Source organism: Schistocerca nitens, chromosome 5 (genome assembly GCF_023898315.1).
Source record: "Schistocerca nitens isolate TAMUIC-IGC-003100 chromosome 5, iqSchNite1.1, whole genome shotgun sequence".
NCBI classification, from domain to species: domain Eukaryota; kingdom Metazoa; phylum Arthropoda; class Insecta; order Orthoptera; family Acrididae; genus Schistocerca; species Schistocerca nitens.
The window spans coordinates 243,634,274-243,647,680 of record NC_064618.1 but is presented as its reverse complement, the minus strand read 5'-3'; the positions used below and the strand labels follow the sequence as shown (position 1 = coordinate 243,647,680).

Sequence of the window (13,407 nt, the reverse complement as noted above, 5' to 3'; positions counted from 1 at the left end):
AGAGAGAGAGAGAGAGGAGGAGGAGGAGGACAACGATGACGAGGAGTAGGAGAAGACTGTACAGACTCATATGATATCTGAGAATGGATTCAAAACTAAATAGGTAAAGGGAGTTTACTTTCTGAATTACTGACCCAAGACTCTAATGCTGTCTCTACCCCGTTTGCTTTATTCTTCGATGTTTCCTGATAGAGAAGCTAATAATGATTTTTCTTGTGGATCTGAAAACATGATTTGTAGGAGATTGTTATCTGTTGCCAATCAACAACAGTCTAGTCTCAATACTAATAATCTAATTCAAATCTATTTTACTGATTTATCAGTAGTGTGATTCCAGACAAATTTTTTTGTCCGAGACCCTTAAGTGCAGTACAGTTTACAGAATTGATGTGAGAAACATTAGCATGGTGATTTATTTAGATGGTGACTTGTTCCACTGTAGTTCATCTTCGTGAACTGTCAATGAACCCTCTGCGCGTTAGCGGCATTTGAAGCTATGCAATTCCTATGACTGTTACTCACAACTGTGCGATTAGTCCACTTATAATACACTTTCATAGCGGAGGTGAGTGAACAAGTCACAACACACTTTTGCAAACTTATCCATTTCATAATAACTGCATCCTTAGTGGAAAAGCCAATTATCATTACTTTTGAAATTCAGATCACTCTCATTACTCACAATAATGCATGCAAAATTCCATAAGCAGCCTGTCAGTTCGCTTCTATACTCACTTTCACCACACATACATCACTAACTACATGCTGCAGATGTCAGATCTAATTGTTAGTTATAATAATGAGACTCACTGGTGTGCTTCACAAATGACATATAAAAAATATGCACATTCACACTCATCATCTTTCTCTCAAGTGCAGAAGTATAAAGTGTGTTAGGGATGGAATATTTGATACAAACAAGCTGCATTACACTATGTTCACAGTGAGGTAATGTGTATGGATATGAAATGATAGATGAGTAGTATGTCTGAATGTATGAGAATCAAAATCTAAGCATAAAAGAGGTTACGAGGATGAATAAATGTTCCTAAGTGGGTGTTTAAAAGATTATAAAATCATAACCATAGGAAATAAACTCATTAATTGACTGAAGTCAAGGAAAAAAGTAGATAACAAGGGGTATTTCCATATTTCCTGTGGGAAAATATTCAGAATGGGGCTAGTAAAATATGACAGAAAGTGTTTTGAGACATGCAGTATAGCCAGTGACAGAGTCTGCAGCAGACCAGTTCTGCTAAAAATAAAGATAGAAGCTATGGAGAACCATGTCCTTAATGTAAGCTTAGTGTTTATTATTGCAGTAAAGATACAACTCAAGAACTTCAATGTACCAGAAAACCAAATCAAAATGTTATGGTTCACAATTTAATCAGACAACAAAAGTATGAATCACACATACCTGCAGTACTCTGGGACAATTCAAAATTCTTTTGCTGCTTTAGGAACTCCAGCTTTTCCTGCAGTTCTAGTTTCTTTGTAAGTTTCTCCTTGTATATCCTAAAAATTATGACAAACATATACAAAGGCAATCTTGACACACGTATTGAGAAATGTCCTAAGAATTTTCTGCATGATCACTAAGATTATACGGATGAAAAGTAAAACTGATATAAAAAAGATATTAATATTAAAGTCCAGTCATCAAATAAAAAGTAGGAGAAATAATTTGTGTAGTCACAAATTTATGTACAATGGTCAGAGGGAGTGACTTAAATAACATACTAAAATTTGTGACTGGGGACAGGCGGATGGGAGTGGGCGGGGAGGGGGTGGGTTGAGCTTGGGAGTCATGGTTGTATAAACATCTCTTTTCTTATGTTTTGCTTGTATGACTTGCAATTCATGGTCCCTAGCAAAAACATATTTCACCAAAAATTAAAATGCATTAAATTTCCTACAACAAGGTCTCATTAATTTTTTTCCAGACTAATACTTGGCACAATAAAGGGAATGGAAAAATTACAGATTACATAAAATAGTGCTTTAATGGTATAAAATTAATGTTTAATGTCAACTAAACTAAGAATTATGGGGAAATAGACCTTACTTGCCATAAACAAGCATTTTATCTTGAATGCATACATTTCAAAAATTAAGAATTGAACCATTATCGATATTATCTTATTACAACTCCAGTAATAACACACAATTTGCACAAACGCCACAGCATATGCTGCACACCGTAGAGCATGAAATCCATTTCATCACACACATCCAGTAGAACACTGACAAAAGGTGTTCCACATCGCTTCAGTGCTACTTGATCTTTGGTGGCCACTGCGATCCATTTTCCCCTCAGCTCCACCGCAATCGATGGATTACAAGGCTGTTGAGCTACTACCGTATGTAGAAATAAATAACCAAACTTCTGTAAGTAACAACAAATAGTGTTGTAAGAAGCATTACAAGTATAAAAACAGTAATGTCATAAAACTAATATACATATAAATAAAATCTTAAAGAGTGTTGGTGTGCTTGTCCTGTGGTTGATGACAATGGAGCAAGTTCTGGTTTGAGCTTTGTTGTGTGATTTCAGGACTGCAGTATATTGGAGCTCGTTTCAGATCTTGATGATATTCTTCATTTGGTACATTCCTAGAAACATCTCCTCACCACTTTGTGTGAACCTGCTGGTGTCAAGAACAAGACGTCTGATACTGTCTTCATTTCTGTAGGAATATTGCTGAACAGTGTCACCATTTCTCCTTTGCTTTTATTGTAAATGATGAATGTGGTGTCATCTGCTAAAGGCACGGAGTGAAAGGAATGTTTCAGCAAAAGGACTTTGTTGGAGTTTGTTTATCAAAAACAATTTGGACTGAACCTTGTCCCTACCACACCTAATAAGGTCTCCATTACTCCGTGGTATTGCAAATGCAATGAATAAAACAATCAAATTTATATCTTCCCTTACTGTCATGACAGTGGAGTATATGGCAGCTTTCTCAAGCCAACATCTCACTGCGCAATCATCATCACCTATAGTAACTACTGTTTTCATTCCCCTTGCTGTTGTTTTGTCACTAAGTAGTTGTACGAGCCTAGTTCTGTTCGTTTCACCTTGTGATAAAATGCTCCTGTTGAACTGTGACACTCATGCTTTCATAAAAATTAACGGCAACTGAAATTTTTGAGGAGCTTTCTCTTCCAGCCTGTTCGTTTTGCACTGTCGATAACATCATAACCTTTGAAAACCACAGTATGATTTTGACCACAATGTTTGAGTACACAGACTACGTATTAATAACAATAGGTGTACCCTGTCAGGAACAACGCACAGCACTGCATACAGTGAGCGGTCCAGATAGGAATGGCGGATGTGGCGGCGAACACAGAGACAAGTGCTTATGGTCAATGTAGAGTGTGAACCGGTGGCCATAGTTGAAATTGTGTAACTTCTTGAATCCAAATACGATGACTAAGGCCTCCTTCTCAATGTAGCCATAGTTTCGCTGTGCATGTGATACAGTTTCCAAGCTGAAAGCAACTGGGCACTCAACACCGTCAACGATATGAGACAACACAGCCCCCAGCCCAAAATCTGATGCATCGGCGTCCAAAATAAGGAGCTTGGTGGGATCATATGGGACGAGGCACGGTGGAGCGAGAAGAGCAGACTTGAGATGCTGGAAAGCCTGATCACATTCCGGCGACAAGGTCCAGGGAACATTCTTGTGAAACAGGTAATGCAGATGCTCCACCAGAGCCACAGCATGTAGGATGAAACGCCAGTAATAGGTGAGTTGACCCAAGACGGATTTGAGCTAGGAGATATTTGTCGGTGTCAGAAGCTGCTGAATTGCCTCGAGGTATTCCAGGTTTAGATGCACCGTCGGTTCAAGTCCTTGAGCTGCCGGATCGTCTGAGATTTATTGCTTAGTGCAGCAGTTGTATCCAGAGGTAGAACCCCATGCCGTCCCTTAAGAACAGCTGACCGCCAGTTTAGCAAAGTATTGTGATGCCCAGGTCCAAGTCGTGGCAGCCCGCCACTCATTCTTCAGCTGTTAGAAGCTTCCATCACAGTCTTACAGGGAATGGATCGCTTGCCTTCAAGGTCTCTTCTGGGACTGTCGGTTCTCCTGTGCCAACCCAGGGTTTAAGCAATCATATGGTTCGACCCTCGATCGCAACATGATTCTGATCCATGCTCCTGACGATGCCCTGCAAACCGATATGTTGAAGCTGAAGATCCCTCCTTGGACATGTGTCTGTCGGTCATTCGTGCCCATGAACAGTCTTCTCATTTACATGTGACGCTCCATGCCTCGCCGTAGGTCTTTGTCGCTCGGCCACCCCGTCGTCTTCAAAGCCACAGTTGCTGGAGATAATGGAGGAATTCGAACAAACTCATTGCCACTACCAAATCTACAGAGCAAGAAACAACTCGTTTTGTCAACTTGTTTTTAACAAGGAAACTACAACTGACCACCAACAGAACACACTCTTCAAAACAAAACAAAACAAAACAATAAGGATCCCTTCTGCAACTAATTCCTATAATCAGAGTTCCCTTTGACTCAATACCCATACAACTACACAAGTCAGTTGTTAGCAGCTGGTAGATAGCCTACATGACGGAAGTAACGTAGCACAATCGTTGCGGAAGAGAAGATGGTCAAGGTGGCACACTGCTGGACTGGCCAATCTTCTCCGCACTCAGTGAGACGAGAACTGCCCGCTGAATGGCCAGGCACCGGCTCATCTAGCCCCGCGCAAAAGAATATTTCCGGGACTATATGCACACACGTGGTCACCAGGAAATAGTTTGTTGATCATTGCACCCTCTTCCTCTCCAGCTGGCTGTTACCCTCTGATGGACATTGGTCACTCCTGCGTGTTTGTTGTCAACTGTGTTACTTGCTTGTAAACACTCCTGCATCGGCCAGACTTTGCAGCAGAGTTGGCACCTGCCTCGCTGGTCTGTCTGTGGTGTTGTCATTGTAGTAGGTGTCTGTGGTGACTGCAGCACACTGTATATACTTTAAACACACAATGAGGGGAATTTATATCAGAGGAGACAAGATCTCAGGAGGCATTTGAGAACAGGTAACACTCAAACATAATTTCAAAAAGAAAAGAAACTAATTTTCACAGGATCAATAGTGCTGCACAATGAAGGAATAATAAAAGGAAATGGGAACAACAAAACATGACATCACAAGTTTGTATCCAATTAGCAACAAATATAACAAATGAAGATACATTAATGCCACTGGACAGTTTCCAAATTGTTCGGAAACAACTCTAGTCTGTGAACCAAGGTCAGGAGCTAGAACATTGTACATTCATGGAAACTTCAGGGCGACCATGGTCCTAAGTGGTCTATGTATAGCGATGTATGCAAGGCACCCAAGTTGCCCAGTGCAATACTTCTTCTTTTCCTTTTTCACCTCACTGAGTCTTCATTCTGTTACTATTCTATCACCTGTAAATCACTTTACTTATACTGTCCTATACTATTACTTAAAATACATTAGTGAATAGAAGAAATAAAATACTTGAGACTATTGGTTTGAAATCTTTACGGTTTGAGGACACAGGCCTAACATGCAAATAGTACACATCCATAAATACACACAAGTACACTAACAAACAAACACTAACAGATGTTTAAAAATAGCACTTATTGTACTGAGGTTGCTAATGGTACTTCACCTTTCATTGGAAAGGGGGGGGGGGGGGAGGAGTGGTATTAGGAAACTAACCCAGAACCTGAGGGGGTGTAATCTCCCCACGGAAAATTACCCTATACCACGCAATAATTAATAATGGTCAATCAAATCATCCACAATTATTTACTTTTGAAAAGTATCTGATCAGATTTTTAAGTAATATATGCGCCGACAGCTCGTCGACGCCAAGGTATTTTTCTAGTACGTTTATTCTTTGGAATAACAGAGATAGAGAGAGATGTATGCTCCATGGTTATTATAGAGGGATAAGGGAAGAGCTTCGGAAGTATCGTTTGGGAGATTGTCGGATTGCTAAAAGAGATATTTTTACTCTTCTTCGCGCTAGAACGAGCTAGGAACGTTTGTGCCGCTAGCGTGATAGATAAAGAGAAAGACAAAGCCTGTAAAAGCAAATTATATGAGACTTGAAATCCACAGAAAACAGAACATGTACGGAAATGGATTCAATATACAATTTTCCTCAGAAATAAGGTTTGTGACCATTTTATTCTAGAGTGAATGACGAATGAGTTCTCTGTCTGAATCGTTGATGATTGTCTGGGCCCTGTAATTAATTGGGAAGTTTCAGCTGTGACGAAGAGAGCCTGCAATCTCTGAGTTTTTATAAATCGTCCAAAAAGTCTTCGTCCACATCTGAAATTGCAGATCTGTCGTAAACTGAACGAATTGTTCAAACGATCGATTTTCCCAACTGAATGCAGCGCTTAATAATAATAACAAATGTAAAGATCTTTTCCAGCAAGCCAGCCGCTGAATATTAAGACGAAGGGCTCCACCAGAGATTCTACTAGGCTGATTTCACGTAAATAATATATTTAAACTGTACACAGATAAAGGACAGAGAGGGAGAGAGAGAGAGAGCGAATGAAATTCTAGAAAATACTCAGAATCCTCCATTAGCATAATTGTTTGTCTGTCTTTTCACGGATCAGCCTACATATAAACCACGAAGCCCTGACTTTATTGTACCGATTTATGTGTGAGAGTGAAGGAGTAATAAAGGCGACAGATACACCTCTGTACAGACAAAACATTACACCAAGTTAGCGGCAAGCTGCATTCACAGACTTTCATCATTTACAAAAACAGAGTAGAATTCATTATAATGGCCAATCCGTGACAGGACACGTTTTAGGACGTTGTTAAAATAATTTTGTTCTCTGTTTCATGTGAACTACGATGAGACAACTTAACTTGGAAAAGAGAAGAAATACTCGCAGTCAAATTAAGTGGATCTACAAATTAAAGCAGCACGCTGGGCGCAGAAAAAAGGCCAGATCTATAATTTTTTATTAAAGCTTGCTAGTATTGAGGAAGTAGACGTAGATTTGAACATTTACTAATTGTGTTCATGCCAGACGTAGTTTGATTGACCTGCCCTAGTTGCATTTACCTGTATAAGTACTATAAGAAAGTAGCCACAGAAGTATTCTTGTGTGAAGGGAGATATATACATATTGACGATAGAACATTTATATGGTTTTAACTAGGGCAATGTTTAAGATGAGTCAAGCAGAGCAGAGCAACACGCAACAGCCTTCAGCTGTGAGCACTGATAATAATGATGTAGTAAGAAGTGTTGTAGAACCGATCGCTACAGATAGCGCAATAGAACGCCCGGTAGACACAGCTGGAGATGTAACAGCAAGTACGCAACATGGATTAGATCCATTGGTCATTATCATGAGGCAGATGCAGATGTTAACTGAGACCATGAATAATATGAATACGAAATTAGCCTCAGTTACTGAAGGGCAAAATGATTTGAATACGAAATTAGCCTCAGTTACTGAGGGGCAGGAAAATTTGAAAACCGACATTAGCGCGAAGTTCGCCTCAGTTAATGAGGGGCAGGAAAATCTGAAAGCTGAGATTAAGCAGCAGTTACACGACAGTTTTTCCGAATTAGAGCAGCGGATAGAGGCGAAGACAAAGGAACTTAAAGATCAGGCCGAAGAGACGGAACGAAAATTAACTGCACAAATAGAATTGGTGAAAGCTCAATGTGAGGAATCTACTCACCGCGTACGTGTAGAAATGAAGGAGTATGTGGCTATTAAGATAGATACCGTACGGGAACAGGTGGAAATGGTTCCGCAATTAGTACAAAAGCAAGATGCCATGTCATGTGCAATTGCGCAACTTCCTGAATTGGCACATACGCAGACGAACCTAAAGGAAAGTGTGGAACATCTGACAGAACGTCAAGACGTTATAGACCACCAAATTAATGTATTAACGGGTAAATTATCCGAAATCACATTAGAAAACAAAAGGCTAATGTGTGAAAATGTTGAGCAAAATGTTAAAGCAGCATTCCAGAGTCTATGTGGCAAACAGGAAGAGAATTTGTTTGCGAAAGGACTTGAGGAAGTGCGACAGCATTTAGGTGCTGATTTCGAGCATTGGAAACAAACGATAGCAGAGTCGATACGCGTTTCACAACAAGGCTCAGAACAAATGAATACAGGCTAGCAGCAGAAGTTGGCAGCGACTATAGAGCCAGTTACTGCACATTCGCACACAATACCGACTTGTGTAAGTAACTCAAATATTAAACTGCCACGAGCTAGTTGTTCGCGTGAAGTTTTATCTGACGGAGATTACGAAAGTCTTTGCCATGCCGAAGAAAAAATGATAAAGCATCGGCAATTTCAGATTTTTAATACTGACAAAAGGGGGGTCCATCCGATTGTTTTTATCCGAAGTTTTAGAGGAGTGCTACCCAGAAATTGGTCGGAGTGGCAGAAGATCAGTTTCGTTACTGGGTATATACAAGGTTTGGGGGCGATCTGGGCCTCGGACATGACTTCTGTTTGCTCGACCTATGACGATTTTGAGAAAGCGTTTTTAGCAAAGTTCTGGTCAGAAGGGGTACAGGAACGCCTAAGGCAGGAGGTGCTCTACCCAGAGCCTTTCTCTTTTTCAAAAGGAAGCCTTAGGAAGTATTTTGAAAAATATATAAATAAAACTAGATATTGGGACAGACCTATGCCCTTGCCAGACATAATAAACATACTTAAAGCCAGACTACCAACTAGCATCAGGAATCAATTAATTTACGGGAACGATAAAGACTTGGAGTCGTTCCTCACGACGTTAGATCATATAGACATTATAGAAGAGAACAACCAGAAAGCCCGTAACAACAGATTCCAATATAGGGAGATAGAACCTCCGCCAAATGGTAGGCAAGGGAACGCACGGAGATCGATAAATAGTGGAGAAACCCCTCAAAATCTCAATAATAACACCGGTAATAGTCTTGCGAGAGGCTATCCAAGGAACAACAGGAATGGGAAAAGATACAATCCCGTATGGGGGAACGAAAGGAATTTCAGACCGCAAGCCTGGAACAATAACAGTAATAGAAAGTGGAATCAACCGGGAGGAATAAACTCAAATGACCAACATCAGTGGGGACGGACATCTACGAATCAACCGGTAATTACCGAAGTGACGGACGATGTCAACCACCAGGCGAATCAAAATCCAACAAACTTGTAAGGACCCACTCGTGCCCCGGAGGAGCGGTCAACAATTGGTTGAGGGGCAACAGGATATGTGTACCCATGCTAACGTATAATGATGGACGATTACTGGCAGATGAATTGACCGAAGACTTAGAACCCCAAGATGAGGATAAGGAACAGGTGGCAGTAGCCGAAGTGCAAGTCATTTTGGAGACTGTACCTACAGTGGCGGTTTTAGACACAGCTGCAACCACGAATGTTATTTCGGAGGCTCTATTCAACAAGATCAGAAATATAAGACGAGTACCAATTTTTCCAGTTCAAAATTGTAGAATAATAGGCGCCGTTGGGGCTAGATTGGCTAATGTAAAAGTGCAGTCACTACTTAGTGTAGAAGTAGGAAATGTAGCAATATTAAGCACATTCCTTGTTGTGAAAAATTTGGTGGTAGACTGCATTATCGGAGTCGATAGCCTACGTCAATACGGATGCAGAATAGATTTTAAAACAGGAAAAATTTGGTTAAATGTAAATAAACAAGAAATTGAGTTGGACTTGTTGAAAAAGGAAAGCCTTACCAGAAAATATAATAGTGGGATCAGTGTGCAAGTAATAAGGACTGCACAAAATTCTAAACAGCACGTAAATAGTGAGTTCCGAGTCAAAGAAGATTTCGGTCAATTAGTGTATGAGAAGTTAAATGAATCCGACTGCATTACTGAAGATCAGAAGAAGCAGCTCAAAGAATTATTATTAGTGTATGAAAACGTGTTTGATGAAAGGTCAGGAGTTATTAAGGGATACATATGCCATCTCTACGTTAAGCCGCACGAAACGTATTGTAGAACTTTCTATCCTGTTCCCTGGAGGTTAAAGGCTCAAGTTCAAAAAGAAATAGATCGCATGTTGAAATGGGGTTTGATCGAACCCTCCACAAGCCCATACTGCTCCCCATTGTTGGTCGTGCCAAAAGCAAATGGGACGGTGAGACTGGTACTCGACGCCAGAGAAATAAATAAAATCATAATTCCAGTGAGAACACATCCGGAAAACATAGACGAACTGATACAATGGTTCCAGGATGTCCAATATTTGACCAGCATTGATTTGTGGAGTTCTTATTGGTAGGTCAAGCTGGATGAGTTATCAAGGAAATATACAGCTTTTATTTATGCCGGAAGAAGTTACCAATTTACTGTAGTTCCTTTCGGACTCAACATTAGTGCTGGAATCTTTATAGCAGCTCTAGATTATGCAATAGGCCCAGAACTAAGAAGCAGAATAACAGTATTTGTTGATGATTTGCTTATTGCATCGAAGACCTGGGAGGAGCATATTACCTTACTGAGTCGGGTGTTGGACGTGTTCAAAACCATAGGAATAACTGCTAACCTACAGAAATCCCATTTTGCACTAAACAGAATCAAGTTCCTGGGGCATATAATTGACGAAAAGGGAATTTTACCAACCAAGGAGAAGCTAATTGCGATTAGTAAGTTTCCAACACCAAGAAATAGGAGGCAATTAAAAGGGTTTATGGGTCTTGCCTCATTTTTTAGAAGATTTATAACGAATCAGGCCATGAATGCAGCAGCTCTAAATAGTTTGCTGAAGAAGGATGTGCCCTGGCTCTGGACATTAGAGTGTCAAGAAGCATTTGAAGAGATAAAGAAGCAATTAGTAAATGCACCGCTTTTGTACCATCCGGACATGCAAGAGGAATTCTACTTGTCAACAGATTCGTCAAATGTGGGTCTTGGAGCGTGCCTTTTCCAAGTACGCAAGATAAATGGACAGCTTACCTTTTGTCCTATTGCATTTGCTAGTCGTGTTTTGTCCAACTGTGAACGAACGTACACGACGACAGAATTAGAGGCTCTTGCGGTCGTCTGGGGATTTAAAAAATTTCATTATTATTTATATGGGTCGAAGACTATCGTATATTGCGATCACCAATCATTAACGTTTTTACAAACGTGTAAACTGTTACACCCCAGACTGGCTAGATGGACGCTCGCTCTGCAACAATACCAGTTTAAGATCGTACATGTCTCAGGGCAGCAAAACATTATTGCTGACGCTCTATCAAGGTCACCGCACGGTTTAACAAAAGAGATTGATGTAAATACTACCTCAGAATTCCCTGTATTGCTGCTGCAGGAAAATCCATTTAAGACGTACTACGTCAATTTGTGTGTGCATATGGCCCAGTTACAGAAAAAAGATGCTCAATGGGGAAGTGTCATTCAAAGGTTACAACAGCAACCTTCGGATCAGATGGCAAATTATTACAAGCTGGTAAATGGCGTATTATTTTTCCGCTGTGGAAGGCCAAACAAAGTCCGTTGGTGTGTTTGTATACCTGAGGCGCAAATAGAGAAACTTGTATGGTTCACTCATTTAACCTGGGGACATTTCGGTGCGACAAAATGTGCAGACAAGATAAGTGGGTACTGTTATTTTCCCAACATAAAGCGCAGAGTGCATGAGGTCTTAAAGAGGTGCATAATTTGTCAGAAAACAAAGCCGGATTCAATAGGGACTAAGCACCCGTTATGCTCTATATTAGTATAAGAACCAAAAGGATTAATTTCATGCGATCTGTGTGGACCGTTACCTACTTCAAGAGGTGGTGTTAAATATGTGTTGGCATTTCTCGATGTGTGTACGAAATACGTAAAGCTATACCCGATAAAGGCGGCTACAGCCAAAGTAATTGTATTAAGATTGATAAGGGATTATCTTCCACATGTTGGTACACCTAAGGCGATCATAACAGACAATGCTAAAATATTCACGGGACTCCGATGGCCCGCATCTCGTGGTCGTGCGGTAGCGTTCTCGCTTCCCACGCCCGGGTTCCCGGGTTCGATTCCCGGCGGGGTCAGGGATTTTCTCTGCCTCGTGATGGCTGGGTGTTGTGTGCTGTCCTTAGGTTAGTTAGGTTTAAGTAGTTCTAAGTTCTAGGGGACTTATGACCACAGCGGTTGAGTCCCATAGTGCTCAGAGCCATTTGAACCATTTGGACTCCGATGGAAGCAGACTTTGTCTCAAGTCGGTGTGAAACACATACTAACATCATTTTACCACCCACAAGGGAATTTGGTTGAGAGGATTTTTAGAGAATTCAATCGATTTATGAGGACGTATTGCCATAATAAGCAAACTGCGTGGGCAAATTATGTGGAAGAGTTTGAGCAGATATACAATAACATGCCCCACTCCTCAACTGGATATACACCTCGTGAATTGATGTTCGAAGCAAAAGAAGAAAACTTCTGGACTGACCATATCCCCAAAACTCAGGAAACTGAGATGCCTTGGGAACAAAAAATAAGACAAGCTATCATAAATATGACGAAAAAGGCAGATCAAAGAAAACAACGATATGACAAATTAATCAAAAGGGTACAGACATACCATGTCGGAGAGAAGGTACTAGTCAGACGATATACCAAATCATCCGTAATAAAGAAAAGTATCAAGAAATGGGAGTTACTATATACTGGCCCATACATTATCCTACAAATTCCGAATCCTGGAGCTTATCTGTTAGCATACCCGGGATCGAACAAAATAAAAGGGTTATTTTCTCATAACGACTTAAAAAAATATAATGAAGATTAGAAGATAGTGAGGAATGGTGTTCCGAGTGACAGAAATGAACGCTCGTAAAAAACATAACAATAAACTGTGTGTGTAGTGTTAGAAACCTTTAAATTGAAATAGTTAATCAGTGACATAGAGTATAGAAATAGTGACTAACTATTATTATCAAGTGTTGTGAAGAAGATAGTGGAGATAGGCTTCACCTGTGTTTGGGTGAATATAGAACTTTAGCATTGCTAATGTTATCAAGATTTATAAAGGATCTAACTGATCTTCAAGAAGAATGAAATGTTTCCCGCAAATGACGCTGAATAATCAAAAGAGGTTCCGAGTGAATATCCATATATAATCTCATGTGAACGCTTAGATGTGTAAACGTGTGAAGGGATGTGTTGTGGCAGTGAATTGTGAGTGACGGTTAACGCCGCAAAGATAATTTCCCACGCAAAACAGTTGACGTCGGCGCGAGAGTTAAAATCGATAAAGACAACACAGATATGCTTTGTAAGAGACTCGCACCAAACGCGAGGATAAACTGATTCATGTTGAACTTTAAAAAAGAATAGGTGTTATAATTAGAAGTTAAGAGTTTCTAATTTATTAATGAATGA

At 40.2% G+C, this 13,407-nt stretch overlaps 1 protein-coding gene across 1 annotated transcript in view; it reads right to left on the bottom strand.

The window, feature by feature from the left end:
- Window positions 1-13,407, bottom strand: part of LOC126259679 (structural maintenance of chromosomes protein 1A-like) — a 214,612-nt gene that overhangs the window by 133,904 nt on the left and 67,301 nt on the right. The window contains exon 4 of the mRNA XM_049956637.1: window positions 1,421-1,518. Within this exon, the coding sequence (XP_049812594.1) occupies window positions 1,421-1,518 (98 nt within the window). The remainder of the gene's footprint in view (window positions 1-1,420; window positions 1,519-13,407) is intronic.